This window comes from Pelodiscus sinensis, chromosome 6, assembly GCF_049634645.1.
Source record: "Pelodiscus sinensis isolate JC-2024 chromosome 6, ASM4963464v1, whole genome shotgun sequence".
NCBI classification, from domain to species: domain Eukaryota; kingdom Metazoa; phylum Chordata; order Testudines; family Trionychidae; genus Pelodiscus; species Pelodiscus sinensis.
This window is the reverse complement of record NC_134716.1, coordinates 96,646,851-96,669,561: the sequence shown is the minus strand read 5'-3', so window position 1 is coordinate 96,669,561 and position 22,711 is coordinate 96,646,851. Positions and strand designations below refer to the sequence as shown.

At 43.5% G+C, this 22,711-nt stretch overlaps 1 protein-coding gene across 7 annotated transcripts in view; it reads left to right on the top strand.

Moving 5' to 3' along the window:
- Positions 1–226: 226 nt before the first annotated feature.
- IL31RA (interleukin 31 receptor A) overlaps positions 227–22,711 on the top strand; it is an 86,358-nt gene continuing 63,873 nt past the window's right edge. Inside the window, exons 1-6 of one of the 7 annotated variants that reach the window (XM_075932441.1) lie at positions 228–574; positions 11,208–11,253; positions 11,723–11,805; positions 13,757–13,834; positions 17,498–17,794; positions 20,275–20,395. In XM_075932441.1, the coding sequence (XP_075788556.1) occupies positions 13,780–13,834; positions 17,498–17,794; positions 20,275–20,395 (473 nt within the window). In that variant the 5' untranslated portion in view covers positions 228–574; positions 11,208–11,253; positions 11,723–11,805; positions 13,757–13,779. Of the gene's footprint in view, positions 598–11,207; positions 11,254–11,722; positions 11,806–13,756; positions 13,835–17,497; positions 17,795–20,274; positions 20,396–22,711 lie in introns of all 7 variants that reach the window. The other 6 variants (XM_075932440.1, XM_075932445.1, XM_075932444.1 and 3 more) reach the window with 6 other exon arrangements.

The following is a 22,711-nucleotide window of genomic DNA, read 5'->3' as shown; positions in this document are numbered from 1 at the left end:
GCAACTTAAGGGTAGAAAAAGGTGGTTGTAGTGAAAGAGACAAAGATTGTAATGGTTTGAGTGTTGAGGTCCTACCTCCTATGGTCTCCTCCCGTATCCCTGTAGGCCAGGCGGGTCACTGCCTCCTGCGGCCTTGGGAATTCAGATTATGGTCTATGTGCGCGTGAGAGGGTGGCTCTGCCACTCTTCTCATCTTACTTTGAAGGAGGCGGGCTCTGGGGTGGTGCCTGGACATAAGCAGTGCCCCCGCTGAGGAGAGCTGTGCCTTGCGGACCCAGCGCGCGCTCGGCGCGGACCCTTCCCTCAGCTCTTCGGCTGATTTGTGCGCATTGGCCTGAGCCCTGCCGACGCTTCAGGGTTCCCGCCAGCGCTGTCCCATGCGGCGGGGCGGAGGGCGGCACAGCCTCAGCCCACGGGGCTGCGCTGTCGCTTCAGCACTCCCCGTTTGGGCGGGCTTGCGGGGGCTGAGCTGAGGAGCGGCCGGGCGGCAGCGCGGGCGAGGAACGCTGTCTCCCGCTCCCTGTCTTTGTTCCCAGGTGCAGCGCGTGCAGCCCCGCCCGGCGGACGGCGCCAGGTAGCGGCTCGGGCGCTGGGCAGGTTTGTGAGCTGTGGGTGGGTTGGAGGGATGCACGGGGGGGTCCGAGTGTCATTTGTGGGTCTGCTTGTTGGCTTGCTCCAGAGGCTTCAGCTGTTCTGCTTCTTTCCCCCTCTCGTTTTGTCTAATACCAGTCTCCCAGCCGCTGTAACGCTGTGGGCATGCTGGGTGGTTCTAGCTGCTCTCCTGGAGAACGAGTCCTGCCACTTTGTCACTTCTTGGAATCTCACCTGAAAATCTTTCCTAAGAACACTTGCTCTTTTGCAGTTATTTAACTCTGTAATCTCGTTGGGAGGTAATTTATATGAAAGATGGTGTGTAAATGATTGTTGTGTTTGTTTCCCAAGGCACAGCATCCATGACATATGGTGGAAAGTGCTAGTTTCCTAGTGCAACACCCTCAAGTCACAGCATCTTTGCCCTTAGGGAGTGTTTCCTAAATATTCTCCACTCCCTCCAGGTCCCAGATATTAGCACTGGAAGCCATGCACTCAGTCTCTTTTTCTTTACCCTTTCCATTTTTTTTTGGAACAATTTCTCTGTGGATCCAAACAGGAAAAAATGTTACTTGTACTTTGCTTAGTAACATCCTATTTCATTATAGCCTCCTTTAATCTTTAGAGGGGGAAGGAAAACTCACTTGTATAAAGAGAAGTCTGTGTTGTACAGCTACAAGAAGTTTAAAAATGATGAACAGTGGTGTTTCTGTTATATCTTCTAGGATGTCCCGTGTGGAAAAGTAACTCATCACTGTTGTCAGTGATGCCTGCATGAGTTCAGAACAGTCTAGTACAGGCAGTCCCCGACTTACGCGGATCCGACTTATGTCGGATCCGCACTTACGAACGGGGCTCTCGCCCCGGAGGTCGAGGTAGCGGATTGCTACCTCTGAGCTCCAGGGCGAGAAAGCCCCGTTCGTAAGCTGCTCCGGTGCCCCTGGTCTGCTGGAGACTGTCTCCAGCAGACCAGGGGCACAGCGCGGGAACCCGCCTGCTGCTGCCGCTTGAGTCCAGGTGCCTGTGGTCTGCTGGGGACGGTCCCCAGCAGACCACAGGCACCGGGACTGAAGCCGCAGCCGCGGGGGGCGGGGGGATCCCGTGCCTCTGAGACTTTGCCAGAGCAAAGCCTCAGAGGCATGGCACCCCGCTGCCGCTACTGCTCTGCTTCCCGTGTCCCTGGTCTGCTGGGGGGGGGGGGCGCGCGGATAGTGTGCCCCCCCCAGCAGACCAGGCTTTTGTTTTGGACCCTGGAGCAGAGCAGCTGGGGCGCTGCGGATTGGTCCTGCAGCACCCGCTCTGGGCACTACTGGACCAACCCTGCAGCACCCCAGCTGCTCTGCCCCAGGTGTCCTGATTCAGCCGCTGCTGGTCAGTTTCAGCAGTGGCTGAATCAGGACGCCTGGGGCAGAGCAGCTGGGGTGCTGCTGGGTTGGTCCAGTAGCGCCGAGGAGCGATGCTACTGGAGCAACCCAGCAGCACCCCAGGTGCTCTGCCCCAGGCGTCCCCAAGTCAGCCGCTGCTGAAACTGACCAGCGCTGACTACAGGAAGCCCGAGGCAGAGTTGCTCTGCCCCAGGCTTCCTGGAATCAGCGCTGATCAGTTTCAGCAGCAGCTGACTTGGGGAAGCTTGGGGTTCTTAAGTTGAATCTGTATGTAAGTCAGAACTGGCAGTCAGTTTCAGCAGCAGCTGAATCTGGACGCCAGTTCCGACTTACATACAGATTCAACTTAAGAACAAACCTACAGTCCCTATCTTGTACGTAACCCGGGGAGTACCTGTACAGTGATGGGGCCATATGCAGCCCATAAGGGTTCTATGTGTGGCCTATGAGACATTTTGTTTATCATTGCCCAGGCACAGATTCTGCTGGTTTCCATCTGTGTAATCTTTTTTCCTTCTGGTATTACTCAAGTGACATGGATTTAAAGCAAGAGCATGAGGGGAAGTGTGTGCTAATTGCACACAGCATTGCCTGTGAGAGCCATGTGCAATCAAGGCACTGCTACAGTTCGATTGGTAAACCCTGAAAATTCTAGATATGCAAGTGCGGTTAGCGAAACTACCCTATCCTGGGATACCATCTTGCTTATGACCATCTTTTATCCCACTGTGATGAAGGAGGCCCACTCATGAGGCTCTCTCACTAGCCTACGTTGCCCATTGCTGGACTAGCAGCTCCTTTAGAGCTAAGCAGCCTAACTATAACTTTAGGTCTGACCAGAAAAGATATACGAGGGTTGTAGCTCAAGCAACTATTTAGTTTATTCACTTGCCTGTATCTGTAAGAGTTGAAATTCTGCTCTGTCTGTCACTAGTTCTTAGTTTGTTTTTGAGCGCTGTTTTTCTAAAAAGTTTATTTACAACAGTTTGGATTGTATTATGTAGTGCAGGATTTTGTCCAGCTGTTTGTTGGTTTGGGCATTTTAGTTTTGTTTGATTTTACTGAGCTGTTTGTTTCTGGTTGTTGTGGGGAATTTCTATAAAGGTACAGTGTCTAGGGCAGAAAAACATATTTGATGGTGCTTTGCTTTGGGAAGGAATGCGTTCTTAGTTGATGTTTGTATATTAGCCTTTCACAAACACCACACATAGAACCTATGAAAGTGTCCTTAAACGTTCCTTTTATAGCTGGCTTTGTGAGTGTTGTCTTCTGGGGCAGATTGCTTAAAAGAATTCATGACTAGGTTCCTATTTCAATCGAGTCAGCTACTGGGTGCAAGGTGAGTTTTGTGCATGAAAGAAGCATGCTGTGACTTAATTACATCATCTCCCTTGAACACTGACATAAAATCCACAAATTGGGCCTATTCATCCTGAGTAAGACTATGCTACAATTAAAAACTTACAGCTTGCTCATTAAAGCTGTCTTGTGCTCAGGCTGCACCCTAAGCTCTTGAAAGGAGAGCCCTGCGCAGATACAAAAATGTGGATCTGTATTCAATCCTTATCCACCAGAATCAACCTGTGATCTGCTAGCCATCTTTTACCTGTCTCCAACTGCATCCACAGCAGCAAATTCTCATAAGGGCTAGCAAGTGTATGTGTGTGTCTTTCAGGGAAGAAGCAGCGTGAAGGCGGGGACAGGGGATAAGGGGCAGTGTAGGTGTATGTCTCATTGCATGCTGCTCCCAGGGCTTTGCGAGTGACTGCCCATGACAGAAGCAGTGTATATTGCATCGCAATGTGGTGAGGGTGTGGTTCTGGGACCACGCCTAGTCCAATCTGTCTGGCTCAGGATGAGGGTGGGCCCTGCTGCTTAGGAGCCCACTGGCCGGGCCCAGAATTGATAACATGGTCAGTGCTGCTGGGCCAGCAATGGTAGGGTTGCTGGTGCTGCCTCAAGGGTCCAAACTGCTGGACAGAAAGCAGCGCAGTATGTGTGTGCTGGATTGCCCTGACTCCAATCTGCTGCCCAGCCATTGGCTCTAGCTGCCAGCCCTGAGCACACCACAGCCCCCCAAGCTGCCCGAGCTGGATGCTGCAAGCCAAGTGCTGCTGGCCAGTTGAGTCCTGTGCAGGTGTATCTGCATCTGGTCCACTACCCACAAAAATGGTTCACGGTTATGAAGTAGGGATGTTAGTGTGCAATTGAATGGTCATGTAACTGCATTACAATTTAGAGGTCACATTACTATTCAATAGTCACTGGAGGTGGACTGGCAGCCGGTAAGCTCCCAGCGCCACCTCTGGGGAGCCCCCTGTCATCCCATGCTGCTGCCTCTGTGTTAGAGGCATCAGCATAGGGTGGCAGGCAGCAGCTGGTCCATGAGGGGAGCCAGTTTAAAAATTGGACTCGTCAGTTAAGACCCGGCTTATTGGTTAATCATGTAGTTGTCTACACTTTGACATCCCTAGTGTGAAGAGGATAACTGTGCATTTGCCAGGCTCCAGCCTAAGCCTGAACACCTGCATCATGATTAAACAGCCTCTTAGCCCAAGATGGCTGACACAGAACAGCCACATGTGTCTAACTGCAGTGAAGACATACCTCTGAGACTTTCTTTTCCAGCAATATTTTCCCTTCTAGTAGACAAAGGAGAAGAAACAATGAAGAGTGTCACCATGCTCTTTGGCAGCATGACAAACATTATGTTGAAAACCTGACCTTTCAGGAAAATCTTAAAAATACACAGGACTTGTTTACTTTTCGGAAGAGAAGCCTCATGGAAAACCTGATAAATCTTAGTGTTAGCCTAGTGACTGTTCTCCATATTCACTGAATATAGGATGTGAAATAATGGGTTAATCTGTCGCAAGGGCAACTTAGATTAGATATTAAAACATTTTTCCTAATATAAAGATAGTGAAAGAAAAATATGCTTCCAAGGAAGGCTGTGGAGTCCCTGTCATTGCAGGTTTTTAAGAACAGGTTAGATAAACAGCTATCAGGGATGATCTAAAATGTTCAGCCTGCATAAGGCAGCCATCCTGGGTCAGACCAATGGTCTGTCTAGCCCAGAGGTTCTCAAACTTCATTGCACTGCGACCTTTTTGACAACAAAAATTATTACATGATCTCAAGATGGGGGACCAAAGCCTAAGCCCCACTGTCCCAAATGGGAAGACCAAAGCCAAAACCTAAGGTTTCAGCCCCAGGCAGGGGGCCTGTAACCTGTGCTCCACCACCCAGAGTTGAAGCCTTTGGGCTTTGACTTTGATCCTAGATGGTGTGGCTCAGACTTTGGCTTTGACAAAGGCTCCAACTAGTCTGAGCTAACCCTAGAAATCTCATTAAAATGGGCTTGCTTGTGACAGACTTTGGGGTTCTGAGACGCAGTTTGAGAACTGCTGATCTAAGCTAATAGCCTGTCTTCTGACAGTGATCGGTATCAGAAGGAATGAACGAAACAGGACAATTATTGGGTAGTTAAGATATACAGGCAGTCCCCGAGTTACGCGGATCCGACTTATGTCGGATCCGCAGTTACGAATGGGGATTTTCTCGCCCCAGAGGACTGGAGCAGCGGGATGCGTGGTCCCGCCGCCCGCCTCCTCCGGGGCGAGAAAAGCTGCTCCCCGTCTCCCTGGTCTGCTGGGGGAGCCAGCAGACCAGGGAGATGGGGAGCAAAGCGGCAGAGGACCCGGGGCCAGACCCGCGGCGCTTCCAGCTGATCTGGAAGCGCCGCGGGTCCGGCCCGGGTCCTCCGCCGCTTTGCTCCCCATCTCCCTGGTCTGCTGGGGGGGGACGCAGCTAGTGCCCCCCCCCCCCAGCAGACCAGGGAGACGTGGAGCAAAGCCCGGGGCCTGTGGTAGAGCAGGTGGGGCACTGCCGGTTGGTCCCACAGCCCCGCTCTTTGGCGCTCCTGGACCAACCCGGCAGCACCCCAGCTGCTCTGCCCCAGGAGTCCTGATTCAGCCGCTGGTGATCAGTTTCAGCAGTGGCTGAATCAGGACGCCTGGGGCAGAGCAGCTGGGGTGCTGCTGGGTTGGTCCAGTAGCGCTGAGGAGCGGCCGCACTACTGGACCAACCCAGCAGCACCCGAGCTGCTCTACCCCAGGCGTCTCCAAGTTAGCCGCTGCTGAAACTGACCAGCGGCTGACTACAGGAAGCCCGAGGCAGAGTTGCTCTGCCCCGGGCTTCCTGGAATCAGCTGCTGATCAGCTTCAGCAGCAGCTGACTTGGGGACGCCTGGGGTTCTTAAATTGAATCTGTATGTAAGTCAGAACTGGTGTCCAGATTCAGCCGCTGTTGAAACTGATCAGTTTCAGCAGCGGCTGAATCTGGATGCCCGTTCCGACTTACATACAGATTCAACTTAAGAACAAACCTACAGTCCCTATCTTGTACGTAACCCGGGGACTGCCTGTACTTGGTTCTGCCTCCATACAGTGGGCTGATCTTGATAACTTCTTGATATCCTTTCCATATCTAAATATCTGGGATTCAGTGTAGTAGCACTGGAATTTTTTTTTCTTCTGTGGGAGCAGCAGCATCAGTGTCCAGCAGAGTGAACTGATTTAAATCAAGGAGCAAGGAATCTTGATTTAAATAGTTTTAATCTTGTTTTGTACTTTTTAATTATCTTCCTGAAGAGTGTTTGAGTCTCACTAGTTGGTATCGCTATTGAAATATGTTAATTTGTGACTAAATATAGCCTTTAAGCTAAATTTGGTTGTACTTTTTGGTAACCAGGGAACATTATATTTATTCTATATAAATTAATTTAAGCACTTGTATAGTTTAACATAATTCATATTCTTATTGTTTATGATGTCAGAAAATGGTGAGTGACATCTCTTATGCACTCTGGGATTCAATATTTTATTTGATGTTTTGTCAAACTACATTTGGATGAAACAAAATACAGGACTATGTAGCACTTTAAAGACTAACAAGATGGTTTATTAGATGAGGAGCTTTCGTGAGCCAGACCCACTTCCTCAGATCATTTTTTGATCTGAGGAAGTGGGTCTGGCCCACGAAAGCTCCTCATCTAATAAACCATCTTGTTAGTCTTTAAAGTGCTACATAGTCCTATATTTTGTTTCAGCTACACCAGACTAACATGGATACATTTCTATCACTATTCTACATTTGGATGGAAATTCAAATGCACAACAGAGCTTTTTAAAATAATTTAATTTAATAAACATCTAAAATGTGCTGTATAAATAGGAAAAGCAAATTTGTCAACCGTGTTTTGCATTTAAATTTAACTATTTTATTAACTGAAAGAAGTAGTATATGTATCTAATGAATTGAACTGATTGTTTCTGGTCATCATGTCCTTCAAAGATTTCAAAAATTGTAGCTGTCGTCCTGTCATACCTCCTTCTTATTCATAGACTACAAGAGGTAAACAAGCTTTCGAACTTGTTCAGCACCCAAATACTTTCTTGATCTTGAGTGAAGTCATTGAACTAAACTAGTTGAATAAAATGAAACGAAGAAACCAATCTCTCTGCACCTGCAAAAGAAGCTTCTCTTTTTCAAAAGCTGAGTTAGTACTTCAACACTTTTTTCATCAGTTCAGTATTTTAACTTTTGAAAATGTCAACAGCAAATTTTAGAAAAATGTCACACTGGGACGTTTCAACAACTTCAAAACTTTTTCCCATTTCCCCCCAAATGGCTTCTTTCTTGTAAACAAATTCTGTTTGTTAATCAGCACTTTGAGCAAAAACATTTGGTCCAAAAATTTCCAGCCAGCTGTAATTGCAATAGATACGCACAAGCAAGCATTTCCTGACTTTTGAGTGCTGCACTTTGCAGTCTTAATAACAACCTTTAAATGTAATGTTTTAGTGCATAGTTTTAAAGAAAAACATATTGAAAAAACAAATTCCATCTAGCGGCATCATATTAAGATCTACATGTGTAATCAGCAAAGTTGGAACATGTGTAATCAGCAGAGTTGTAACTGTTACGCTGGCTGCACAGACTCTGCCATTTGAGCTAATGGAGTAACAAATAACATTAGTAGATTGACATCCACTAGCATTAGAGGAGGATGAGACATACCAATGTTGCCAGTGAGTTTTAAGCATGCTCACAGCAGAGGAATGGTAAGTCTCAGGAAACTTGAGTTCCTTTAAGGCTTAGCAGCAGTGTGTGTTCTAACGGACACAGACCTTTCTGCCTGTTTTCCCCAAGCATGAACCCAGCTATCCTGTCCTTGGTGGCCTGTCCCAGTCCTATCTCTTTGCTGTTCCTGGCATAACATATTGTTCCCATTCTCCTTATCTATCCAGTTTCAGTCTCCACTCTTCAGACTTTTCTAGTTTTCTTGTTCAGTCAATCCTAGTTCTACCCCCACAACTTTTCCTTATCTGATCTGTCTTTCCTCTGCCTCAGTCCTATGTCCTAATCAGTCCCGGTTCCACCTTCCCAACTTCCCATCCGATCTGTGTCTCCCCTTTCCTCTACTGGCTCCCAGTCCTAGTCTCTCTTATTGGGCTCCTCATCAAACCAGTCTCTCTCTCCTTGCCATTTCCAGTTCCAGTTCTTCCACTATCCTTGTCACAGTCTACACATTTTCCTCTTCTTATCTGGCTGGCTGCTGTCCCCTTTGCAATTAACTTAGACCATTTCCTTCTGCGTGATGGCTGAGTTCACTGAGGAGGGTCACTGAGAACAGAGGAGAGACATAAGAACGGCCATGCTGGGTCAAACCAAAGGTCTATCTAGCCCAGTATCCTCTTTTCTGACAGTGGCCAATACCAGATGCCCCAGGGGGAGTGAACGGAACAGGGAATCATCAAGTGATCCCTCTCATGTCATCCATTTCCAGCCCCTGCCAAACAAAGTCTAGGGACACCATTGTGATGTAGTGGGGACTATATTCACTGTTTGCTTTGTTATGATGTATATGATTCCTACTGTCCTGTGTTGTTCTGTTGTAACTCTGTGTGTGTGCGCCTCAGTTTCCCTGGGCACTGCACTGGGAGATGGGAATGGGAGAGTTGGGAGATGGGAATGTTGTGTGTGGCTCTCTGATGTGTGGCCCCATCTTAGCAGTTACACAATAATAGCTCAGCTGCTCTTGTAACCTGAGCCTGGGTGGAGGGAGCAATCAGGTGATACCTGCCCCCCCTCCCAATCTGAACAAAGGAGTAGGTGGGACTGCCTAGAGGGCTGGAGCTAGTTTGTGTGTGTATGAGTTAGTTTTTTGCCTGGCTTAGGGAGAAAGGAGTCTAGCTGGCTTAGGGGACTGGGCAGTGTCCCAGAGCCCTTGCTCTGGGAACCTCTGCCCCAAGATGGATTGTACTGAATGCTCCTGGTTCCTGTAACAACAAGTCTGTGCTACTCTGTGTCCCTGTGAACCAATAAACCTTTTGTTCTATTTGCTGGCTTGAGAGTCAATCTGACTGCGAGTGGGGGTGCAGGGCCCAGTGACTCCCCCATACTCTAACAACCATTCCTACCCAGTTTGGCTAATAAATTCATGGAGGTTAGGTCCATCAATACTTATCTAGTTCTTTTTAAAATCCTATTAAAGTCCTGGTCTTCACAACATCCTCTGGCAAGGAGTTCCACAGGTTAACTCTGCCCTGCATGAAGAAAAACTTCCCTTTGTTTTAAACCTGCTACCTATTAATATCATTTGGTGACCCATAGTTCTCAGGCTCTTAAGTTCTTGTCTTGGTTCCAGTGTGAGACCCCACTTTGATCCCAGGGAAGCTGGTAGCAGCTAATACAGGGAAAGTCTGACTAAGTCAGCATTAAGAGTCATGAGAGGATGAAGCATGCTCTGTCAGAATGAAATCTTTAGAGATTTTATCTACAGGTTGCACCTACCTTAACTGGGACCCTCTGGTCCGGCAACATCCGTAGTCCAGAAGGAGGGCCAGCAGCTGGGAGCACAGAAGGCTGATGGTTGTGGGGCTGGAGCCTCTGCAGCCCAACCGAGGCCACACTAGCCTAATCAGCAGCGGGACTGCTGCAGTCCAGCAGAGGAAGCCTGGCCAGGGCCATTACAGCCCCCCGGGGCTGTGTGCCACCTGACAGCCAAGATGGGGACTGAGGCTGTGGGTCACTTGGACAACATGGGCCTGTGGTCATGGCAACCTGGCAGGGAAAGCCTGGCTGGGGCCGCAGCAGCCCACCATCAGAACCAGGGCCGCAGTAGCAGGGTCCGTGGTCAGGCGGCAGTGGTGCTGGAGCCACCTGCTACCCAGAAGCAGGACAAGGGCTTCAGAAACGGGGCAGCCCAGCTGGGATTGGAGTGGGGCAGGAGCATTTATATATGTGCTGTTACTGATTTCTTGGTTTTGATCTTGCAAATTCTTAAAAAGTTCCACTTATTTTAATTGTTGAATACTGGCTGCTTATAAAGTTCTTTCAAGCAAACAATTACACACATAACTAACATCACACAGAGGAGTCATCTGCTTTTATACATAACTGTTTGCATGATTGGTGCCACAATAATTGGCATGAACTTTTGGAAAACATTTTACATTTAACTAGATAGGCATTTCTAATAACTGTAAACCTACTGGTTTAGTACTAATTGAAGGAATCAAAAGTTGTTTTCATAGTACTTGAACATATGGTACAGGAACCATTTCACTTACTATTGAAAGACAGCCTTTGATGTAGAACACAACTGTTTAATAACGCCACTATCATACAGCAGTTTGTGACATGAAGTGAAGAGTGGTATATTTAGCTGAAATTTCAGTGAGATTTAGATAGAGCATATGTATTTACTAAAGTGGGAATTTGAATAGGATAACAGCACATGTACAAAAAGAAACTGTAAATTTGTCACAAAAAGGTCTATAAAAATGCAAAATGAAAACCTGAGAGGTCCTTCGCTTTTTTTTTTTACTTGATTTGTACCTTAGAAATATCAGGAATGTCATGTCTAAACTTTCTGTTTTTGCTAAGTGACCTCTGGGAGTTTTGAAGTATATTATTTTGAGCTTTAACTCTTTAGTTGAAGGGCGTGTCATGTCTTTAAAAAAGACATCCTGCATCAAAAACGTTATCCATTTATCTTCAATTGCTATTACAGAAACAAACCAAGAATTTTAAGCAACTGCAAAATATGAATTGGAACATGTTCCCCTTTGTACAGTGTTGTATTATGCGCGTATCCACCAGAATTGTCATGGTACAGCTTAAGTCAGAAAGACAAATGCTTGTTTGCGCTTTTATTGTTGGCAGAGGGAAAGGAGGCTTCACAATCCTCCCTGTCTGGATCATCTAGCATGTGAGTAACTCTGTTTTCCAGTATGTAAGCTAATTTCCCTCACACCTATGGCAGCTTTATGGGCAAAATATTCATAATCTTCATATGAGGAAATTTGGAATGCAATCCTCTGTTCATAACTCCTTCAGATTCTACAAGCTGGATGTTTAGTCATCATCTGATGCTGCCTTTAGTAGCTCCTCACTGTAGTATCTCAGTAACTATAACAAAAGGGTCATCCCCTTTCACTTCAATACATAACTGTATATAGTTCCTCTCCTAAATGGACACTGCTATGAAACTCCAGTATGCCAGGGATCTATGGCCCTCATTACTAATATGAATAGTCTGTCCATGCCTTATCTGAAAATTTCCTTTCTTGGATTAATGAGGTCCACAAACCAGCCCACCCTGACTCTTAATTGGGAAAAGGTACAGGATTATTAATTAGCAGTTAATTGGTTATTTTTTAAATTTCTTGAAATTTCAGATAAAAATGGATAATTTTCCTATTCCCTGTTGAAGACAGAATGGCCATTGATTAGGAAGAGCTTCTGAGTGCAGATCTGAGTGGTAGGTGCTGTGTGGGTGTGGAGATGCCTTGATTTATGTGAAGGAGGAGAAGCAATCCAGCTTCCAGATTTGTGGATGGCCTCAAGAAGAAGTGTTTGTCTCTAGATGCTAGTCCTGTAAACTCAGCCTGTGATCTGAGAGTTGAGTGGATTGTCATTATCAATGTTCTGCTGGCCAAATTATACTCTCACTGATATATGCAACAACATTATGTTAAATCAGTGATACTCAGACCTCATTAGTTCAGGAGCCAAATGAACCATGAGCATTACCTAAAAAACCGCTCTAGTGTGAATTCATTGTTTCATGAACTATTTTTATATATATTAATCTCACAGCAAATATTATTTTATCAGCTGCAGTTGCCTAATAACATAGTAAAAGCATCTTGATTGGTTTAGATTCTTTGTTTAATAATTAAATCACACAATGTTGTATCATCATATACTGCAGAGAGCTGTAGGAGACATATGAAAGTGTTCTTGCATCTCTTGTGTCTTAGCTGGAGCATCACTGTGTTAAATGGCCTTTCACAGATAAGACTGTTTGTTTGAAACATATTAAATGCCTTCTGCATCAAGAATGAAATAGAATTCAGCTGTCTTTGCAGAGCAAATGGGAGTGAAAAGAGGTCAAAACTGATGTCAACAAATTCTGCAGATATGCATCTAAATTGAATTGGTCCTGTCAAAGTCAGACACAGGACTCAGATTTGTCAGATCACTCTGTTTATTAGCAAAGCCGCGGTGCTAATACACCCAGAAAATGTGAGTGCCGTACAAAGCTCAAACTCCTTGATTTATACAGACAAAAGAAAGCAAAATTAACATGATCTAAAAAGGAGGCAAAACTCACATGAGAGTATGAGACTAGTCGAGTATCTTCATTTCCATATCAAGCACACAGCAATCTCCTGTCTGTATCTCCCTGGTTACCTCAATTACTTTCTGCCTAACACCTAATGTTCCTTTTCCTGTTATCCCAGGCACTCCTGGCTTCATTCCGATCTGCATACCTACAAACATAATCTTCTCTCTTCTGTTCAGAGGCAAACAGTATTCCTTAAACTTATTCAATTATTATAGTGCAATTCATCTTTCTCTTACAATATAATTCTTTCTACTTTCACAGTGATCTGTACCCACAGACATGGGAGTAAAAATAACACATGCTCCTTAAAATCCAGGAAAACTTGTATATGCATAAATAACACAGAAATAAATTAGTCTTTAAAGTCCTAGAAGATAATTTGTTGTTTAAGTTTTTCCTGTTACAGACTAACTTGGCTACCCCTCTGAAGCTTTTAAAAAAATCATGTTACACTTGAACTTTTACTGCCTATCAGTAATTCATCTGAGTATCTGGGTTGCGTTTCAGCAAAGCACTTATACAGATGAATGGTTTGTGGGGGTTATGCTTAATGTTTAGCAAATAGTAAAGTGCTTTGCTGAATTAAAGTCTTAATGCATGGAGCTAACTCCTCTACAGAAAGAAAATAAAATCCTTTCAAGAGATTTTATTTTGAGTTGTATCTTCCTAAAAAGTGCCTATCATAGGCTTATTATTACTATACATTAGCTGCACTGCAGTGTTGACCTGTGAGCCCCAATGGAGTAACAGATTGCATAACACTTATTAATGTATATATTGCGATACATGTACCACATCCTTCCTGTTGTTGTATAATTCTCTGAACACAGTCCAAGTTTGTTGGTAAGATAACGTGAGGAACTTTCCAAATTACTAAGCATAAAATTAGGGATTTCCAAAAGGCAAAATAATACCAGTTTGACTTCTGTTGGAAAATATAGTTAACTGAAAAAAAGACTTATTTGTTTACGTTTGTATATATTTTATGTATAGATTATTGTATTGATATATAGCACTGAGAGAGGTGGAGGAGGTGCCCTGTCTATTGAAATAAATAACTTTTATTTATATTTTTTTACAGTGTTCCCAGTTATTGTAAAGAAAATGTTCTACTGTTTGCTTTGGATATTAACTGTACTTTGCAGAACCTTTATAGCAGGTAGGATGAAACTGCTCTGTCTTGCTAACTTGTGTCTTACTTTAAGAAACATTTCTAAAGAAAAGGAAAAATGATAGCAATTGTTTAAAAAATAACTGAATGGAAAAAGTAGAATTTGCATTAGATCTTTAATAAATAACTAAGTATATTCATCAGTATCCCAGTTAGTTGGAAATAGTGTATAACTTTTAGAGCAACAAATGATGTAATCACATGTATTTACAGTTAGAACGCTGATTAATGAATATAATACCTGTATTTGCTTAATCTTATTACAAACACTCAGAAGAAATCACATTCGTTCTTTCCCTGTTGCTTAGAGAGGAGGCGGGGCTGTATTAGAAAGCCATGGCAAAGCATCTTATTGTTAGGATGCAGTATTTTAGGAGAATTCTAAACTAAACAATTAATCATTAGTAGTATTTAATACGTATGGGCAAGATGTATATAGCCACATTTCCTATTCAGGGACAAATGTAGTAAACCTTCATATATGTATATTGTTTGTAATTTAAATAGTCTTTATTTCTCATCAGTGAAAAATAGTATTTGAGCTTCCAATTTTTATTTAGCCTTAGAACAGGAAATATCAGTACTAATTTGGCAAAATATGAAGTCTTTAGTGGTTATATTGGCAGTTCATGTGCAATTTTTTGTGCATTTAAAATGTTTAAAATAAAACTTAAATTATCACAAGACAGGCAACAAAGGTCACATGTAAAAGGATTGTTAGCTCTTTTTTTCTTAGAGTTGTATGCAAGAACTATATACAAATGTCTTCAGAAGCCAGAACACTCCATGAGAAGAATACAGCTGAACACTATGCAAGCAGTATTTAAAATTTTTTATTTGGACACGTGTAACAAAACGAGTAAACAGACCATTTTTAGCCTACCTAAATGTATACAGTTAACATATGGCAATAGAGAAAAAGAGTAGAAAGCATGGAAGAGATGAATTTCCTTTGAAGTAAAAAAGGAATCAAAGATCACTTACAAAGGCCAGCAATTTTGGAAACGCTCTCCATTTTTTAGTCACACTAGTGAAGTCCTTTACTATAAGGGCACAAACACCACTGAAAAGCAAAGGGAATTTTCTTTTTGCAACTTTCCTAACAAATGGGATAGGTGAGAGGAGGGCTGGGTGAATGGTGTGTAGTATAGAGGGAAATGACACACGTTCAGAACAAAGTTTGACTATTTAACTGATTGATCTGGATAAATAGCACTAAAGTACCAGACTACTACCCTATCTGCTTCTTATTTTCAGAACAGGCCATTCTAATGAGGTAGAGTTTTTGGGTGTAATGTGTTTATTTATAATAGAAGCTATGTTCAAAGAACAGTATTGAGGTTGCAAAGTCAAACACTCAAATTAGGAATTGCTGAAATTAAGATTGCCTGTGCATCTTAACTTGCCCCCCTTTTATAATTATGTACTATTTTTTTAATATGGAAAATTTCAACTCAACCACTTAGTTTGGCAATATTATAAGCAGTTGAAACAGGTTATTATATAGGAAGTATGTCAGACAGCCTTAACAACACAATATGACATCAACGCCTCCTATACTGGGAGATGAAACACATGGCAACCTCTTGGGTAGGAGGCATAGTTCAGCTTGCTTTAATACAATGATAACAAACGGTTTTGTTCTGTACCTTTCCTCCAGAATATAATACTTGCTTCCTTTGTCTCATCAGGTGCAATTGATAGGTAGGAGGGGAGAAAGGAATGGGTTTCTGTGTTTATCACTCTTTTTTATATATATATATATATATATATATATATATATATATATATATATATATATATATATATATATATAGTTTCATGTCCCCCTCTTGAAAAACATTTCCAGCTGACACACATGTGGATGGATATTCCCTGCTGTTTTTCACCTGTTTGAACTTTCTTTGTCTCTACCTCTTGCTTGATGACTTTATTGCTTAAATGCCAATTATGTAGAGCATTCATTGCTTTGGTTAAGGCAGATCTTTTTGCCAACTTCCATTTGGGCAGGGCTGTGGTATTTGCAACATGTGTTAATAACACCATACAGAGGAATTTTATAACTTAAGAACATAAGAGTGGCTATACTGGGTCAGACCAAAGGGCCATCTAGTCCAGTAGCCTGTCTGCCGACAGTGGCCAGCACCAAGTGCCCTGGAAGAGGTGGACCGAAGACAATGATCAAGTGATTTGTCTCGTGCCATCTGTCTCCAGCCTCTGACAAACAGAGGCCAGGGACACCATTCCTACCCCCTGGCTAATAGCCTTTTATGGACCTAACCTCCATGAATTTATCTAGCTTCTCTTTAAACTCCATTATAGTTCTAGCCTTCACAGCCTCCTCTGGCAAGGAGTTCCACAGGTTGACTATGCGCTGTGTGAAGAAGAACTTTCACATGTTAGTTTTAAACCTGCTACCCATTAATTTCATTTGGTGTCCACTAGTCCTTATATTATGGGAACTAATGAATAACTTTTCTTTATTCACTGTCTCCACACCACTCATGATTTTATTTTCCTCAATCATATCCCCCCTCAGTCTCCTCTTTTCCAAACTGAAAAGTCCCAGTCGCTTTAGCCTCTCCTCATATGGGACCTGTTCCAAACCTCTGATCATTTTAGTTGCCCTTTTCTGGACCCTTTTCAAGGCCAAAATATCTTTTTTGAGGTGAGGAGACCACATCTGTACACAGGACTCAAGATGTGGGCGTACCATAGTTTTGTACAGGGGCAGTAAGATATTCTGTGTCTTATTTTCTATCCCTTTCTTAATAATTCCTAACATTCTATTTGCCTTTTTGACTGACGCAGAACACTGTGTGGATGTTGTCAGAGAACTATCCACGATAACTCCAAGATCTCTTTCCTGATTTATCATAGCCAAATTAGCCCCCATCATATGATATGTATAGTTGCGGTTGCTATTTCCAGCGTGCATTACTTTACATACAATGTTACTACACACATTTTACCGGGATAATAGTGATCAACAAATTATGGGTTTTGAAATGGTACCTTGCAACACATACTTTATATGAGGATAATTTATAAGATGATGTTGGGTGTGGATTCAGGGGTGCATTCTGTCATTGACAGTTCCTTAGATTTGTCTCTTAAAAATGTCTTAAGGGAAGGGAGTTTCCATCATACCATCTGCAGTGAATACTTATGCAACAATTGAATTTATCTTCTCAATGAATCTCTCAGTGAGTGCTCCTTTAGCACCACGATCATCCAGACACTGTAAATTTGACAGTAGGCGTTCTCAAGCTTTAGTTTAGTAAGGTATGCATTTTAATAGAGGTAATCATATAAATTGCTTGTTCTCCCAGTCAGGATCATCTAATGTTCTAGTGGCTACTATATCAGTTAGATATATGGAAAAATAAAACTATTGAAGTACAGTACTATATAATTGCCATATAGATGTTTAGGCCTACCTGGAGCCTGAGTTTTGGGACCTTCCCCCTCACAGGGTCCTAGAGAGCTCAAACATCTCTACTGCTGCTAAACAGCTCCTTAACAGGAACTCTGTGAGCCTGAGTCAATTGACGTGGGCCAGCCACTGATGTTTAATTGCAGTGTAGACATAGCCTTTAAATGATATAAATATTTTAAAAAAATGTTTGATTTGTCTGACTCTTTTTTTAGATAGAAATTCTGTGAGGAATGCTTACATTTCTCCTCAGTTTCCTGAAATTGAAAGAGGCTCAACCTTAAATCTTCTTTGCTTTATGGGATACTACGACATGCCTTACAGAAATGCAAGTCACATCATCTGGAAGTTGAATCAGAATTTGATTGCACAAGAAAACTACAACATTATCAATGAAACTGTTTGTGGTGTAACCATCCATAATTTCACTGATGAAAGTGCACATGTGAAATGCTTAATTAAATACCCAGATAAAGAACAACTTCTGGTTCACACAAAAGTTAAATCTGGCTGTAAGTAGAATTATGTGACTTTGAAATTAAAAACTTTTAAAAGATCCTAATGCAAATGATACCCATAATACTTATAGTGGACAACTTTTAAATGATGTAAAATGATTAATCAAATTGATAGTTTGTTGCATTTTAGGATTTTTTATGCAAGCATTTTTTGCTGTTTTTCTGTAATGACAGAGGAGTATCTGCTTCCCTTACTCAAGCTTGTTCGTAGTTCTTGACATCCATGAGCTTTTGTTCAAGATGTTAGATATTAATATGTTGCATCCAGTTTGTCTTACCCTAACTGTCTCCAGAGAAGGTACTGAGTAAGCTCCTCTTGTTGAGCAAATTATAAATAAACTGCAAGCTGTCTGAAACTAATGCCTTTGAATAAACATGCATGTCATTCTAAAGCTGCTATGACTGGGATGAATTAAGACAGGATCTACAGATTCATGCTTGGGGCAATGTGTGTGTGGGGAGGTGTGGGGGGGAGAGCAGTGCTTAATTTGTGCCAGAGCTTGCTTGGGCTGAGCCCTGGCTGAGCCCTGGCACCTCTAAGTTTGGCAATTCATGTGATCTCTGTCTGAGATATCGACGAGGAGTCCTGTGGCACCTTATAGACTAACTGAAGTGTAGGAGCATAAGCTTTCGTGGGCAAAGACCCACTTCGTCAGATGCATGTAGTGGAAATTTCCAGAAGCAGGAATAAATATGCAGGCCAGGATCAGGCTGGAGATGACCAGGTGGATCCAATCAAGGAGGATGAGGCCCACTTCTAGCAGCTGATCTGGAGGTGTGAATTCCAAGAGAATAGAAGCTGCTTTTGTAGTTAGCAAGCCATTCACAGTCTTTGTTTAATCCAGAGTTGATTGTGTCAAACTTAAAGATGAACTGTAGCTCAGCAGTTTCTCTTTGAAGTCTGGTCCTGAAGTTTTTTTGCTGCAGGATGGCTACTTTTAGATCTGCAATTGTGTGTCCAGGAAGATTGAAGTGTTCCCCTACAGGTTTTTGTATGTTGCCATTCCTAATATCAGATTTGTGTCCATTGATTCTTTTACGTAGGGACTGTCCTGTTTGGCCGATGTATATAGCAGTGGGGCATTGTTGGCACATGATGGCATATATTACGTGGGTGGATGTGCAGGAGAATGTACCAGTGACAGTATGGCTGATCTGGTTAGGTCCTGTGATGGTGTTGCTGGTGTATATATGTGGGCAGAGTTGGCACCGAGGTTTGTTGCAAGGATTGGTTCCTGAGTTCGAGTTATTATGGTGCGGTGTGTAGTTGCTGGTGAGAATATGCTTCAGGTTGGCGGGTTGTCTGTGGGCAAGGACCGGCCTACCTCCCAAGGCCTGTGAGAGCGAGGGATCATTGTCCAGGATGGGCTGAAGATCACTAATGATGCGTTGGAGAGGTTTTAGCTGGGGACTATAGGTGATGGCCAGTGGTGTTCTGTTGGTTTCTTTCTTGGGCTTGTCCCGTAGCAGGAGGCTTCTGGGTACACGTCTGGCTCTGTCAATCTGTCTCCTCACTTCCTCGTGTGGGTATCGCAGTTTACAGAATGCTTGTTGAAGACCTGCACATCCACCAACGTAATATATGCCATCATGTGCCAACAATGCCCCACTGCTATATACATCGGCCAAACAGGACAGTCCCTACGTAAAAGAATCAATGGACACAAATCTGATATTAGGAATGGCAACATACAAAAACCTGTAGGGGAACACTTCAATCTTCCTGGACACACAATTGCAGATCTAAAAGTAGCCATCCTGCAGCAAAAAAACTTCAGGACCAGACTTCAAAGAGAAACTGCTGAGCTACAGTTCATCTTTAAGTTTGACACAATCAACTCTGGATTAAACAAAGACTGTGAATGGCTTGCTAACTACAAAAGCAGCTTCTATTCTCTTGGAATTCACACCTCCAGATCAGCTGCTAGAAGTGGGCCTCATCCTTCTTGATTGGATCCACCTGGTCATCTCCAGCCTGATCCTGGCCTGCATATTTATTCCTGCTTCTGGAAATTTCCACTACATGCATCTGACGAAGTGGGTCTTTGCCCATGAAAGCTTATGCTCCTACACTTCAGTTAGTCTATAAGGTGCCACAGGACTCCTCGTCGCTTTTGCAGATTCAGACTAACACGGCTACCCCTCTGATACTTGTCTGAGATATATACACCTTGAGCAAAATAAACATTGAGACTGGAGGTCAATGTGTTAATTGGCTCAGGATAAGATTGCTGTTTTTTTTTATTATACCAGAATGCTTAGTTGTATATTTTTGGGGGAATTAATTTTGGTAAAAATATTTGTTTGAGTTCTAAGGACAGTCATGAGTCAAAGTAGGGAATATGCATATTGTAAATTTACTGAAATTTGCCATATAGCTACATATTCTAACTGGCTGAGATCATACTATTTCTGTACAGTAGTCAATTTTATGTTTTTATCTAGAATTTAATTATTTTTTTATCTGATTATAGTTCCACCAAGCACACCAAGGAATATTTCCTGCATTTACCATTATGATGTTAAATTTACTTGCAGTTGGATTCCAGGAAAAGAAACATATCTTAGCACAAAATATACTCTAATTAGAAAGCGGTAAGTATATGACTTTGACTGTGGTGGAGGAAGACTGTCCTCTTTTGATTTAACTTTAGGCTTGTAATAAAAGAAGTTATTATACTCTGTTACCTTTTTAGTCTTCTATGCAAAATAAATTAATGCTTTTAAACCAATATTTAATGAGCAGATGTTTCTATCATAATTTGGCATTTATGTCTTTATTTGCAATCTCACCAAAGAAGTCAAGAATGGAATGTATTTGGAGTCCTAGCTGACCTTTCAACACTGAGACTTTGTCTACACTGGAAATTGAGCAACAAAGTTTTTGTTAAGAAACAATATGTGTGTGTTTATATATAAGTATCACAAGCTTTCATGGGCTAAACCCACTTCCTCAGATGAGTAGAGTGGAGGAAAAAAAAGAAAAACTTCCCAATATATAACAGAAGAAGAGGGGAAGGAGGAAAAAAAGTACCTGTCAATTGTAGTGCCGGTGCTAATGAGGCTAATTGAGTGGGCTGGAAGTGTTCCATACTTAGCTTTTGATATCAATTGGGTAGTGAATATAATAGCCCATTCAGTTCATGTTTTTGTTCAGGCCCTGAGAGATGGTGTCAAATTTGCATATGAAGGTCAGTTACTCAGTTTCTCTCTGTAGTTGGTTTTAGCAATTCTTCTACAAAGGAATTTCAACTTTTAGAACTATTAATGAGTGCCCAGGGAGATTAAAATATGCATCTCCAGGTTTTTGTGTATTACCTTTCCTGATATTTGATTTGTGTCCATTTATTCTTTGTCATAAAGACTGTCCAGTTTGGCCAATATACATGGCAGAGGGGCATTGCTGGCACTTGATGTCATATATCACATTCGAGCATGTGCAGTTGTACAAGCTTCTGATGTTGGAGCTTATGTGGTTAGGTTCTGTGATTGTCTCACTTGTATAGATGTGTAGACAGAATTGTCAATGGGGTTTATTGCAGCGGTAGATTCCTGGGTGAGTGTGTCTGAGATGTGATGTGTGGTTGCTGGAAATAATTTGTTTGAAGTTAGGGGCTTGTCTGTAGGCAAGGATGGCCTGTCGCCCAAGGCTTGTGAGAGAGAGGGATCATTTTCCAGGATAGGGTGTAGATGGTTAATGATGCTCTGGAAGGGTTTAAGTTGGGGGCTGTAGGTGATCAGTAGTAGTGTTCTGTTAGGTCCAACCAGGAAATATCTTGAAGAAGCTGGTTCCTTGGTTTCCTTGTCTGGCTCTGTCTTCACTTCCTCAGGCAGGTACTTAAGTTTTAAGAATGCCTGATAAAGATCTTGTAGGTATTTGTCTCTGTCTGTGGCATTGGAGCAAATCTGGTTGTATCTTAGGCTTGGCTGTAAACAATTGATTGTGTGATGTGTCCTGGATAGAAGTTAGAAGCATGTAGGTAAGAATAAGTGTTGGTAGGTTTCTGATATAAAGCGGTGGAAATGTGGCCATCATTTAATTGTACTGTAGTGCCAAGGAAGTGGCTCTCTTGTGTGGACTGGTTCAGGCTAAGTTTGATGGTGGGGTTAAAGTTGTTGAAATCCCTGTGGAATTCTTCATGGTCTCCTTCCCATGGGTTCATATGATGAAGGTATCACCGATGTATCATAAGTAGAGTAAAGGTGCTAGGGGATGAGAGTGTCCTCACCCACAACTATTTCCAATTTGGGGACAGTTTATACCTTCAAGTCACCGGCACAGCTATTGGCACCCTCATGACCCCGCAGTATGCTGACATCTTATAGCTGACCCTAAACCAGTGGTCCCCAACCTTTTGAGGTTGTTGGGCACCAGGGGGCGTGGCCATTGGCCCGCCGGGCGCCAGGGAGCGGGGACACTTGCGCGTCCGGGGGCGGGGGCCCCCCCCAGCCACGCGCCCGGGGGCGGGGGCCCCCTCATAGCTGCGTGCCGCGCGCCCGGGGGCGAGGGCCCCCCCATAGCTGCGCGTCCGGGGGCAGGGCCCCCTCCAAGGGCCGCGCGCCCGGGGCCTGCACTCCCCCCCCCCCCCGCTGAGCGCGCTCCCCCCGCAAACGCGCTCCCCCCGCAAGCGCCCATGCGCCATGTGCCCGGGGCCAGGCCAGCCCCGAGCACCTGGCGGGTGCATTGAAATGCCCCTGCGGGCGCCATGGCGCCCGCGGGCACCGTGTTGGGGACCACGGCCCTAAACAATGTTTCTTCAGCTTTTGTTCTCTAGTATCTCCCAAGGACAAAAGCTTTCCTGCTGCAAGTGCTAGTGTCAAAAGTTTTTTGTCTGTAAAAGTGCTAACAGTATTTACATTATGTCGCTGGGTAGTGTAGACAAAGTCTAAACTTCAGAGTCAGGGTGAAGG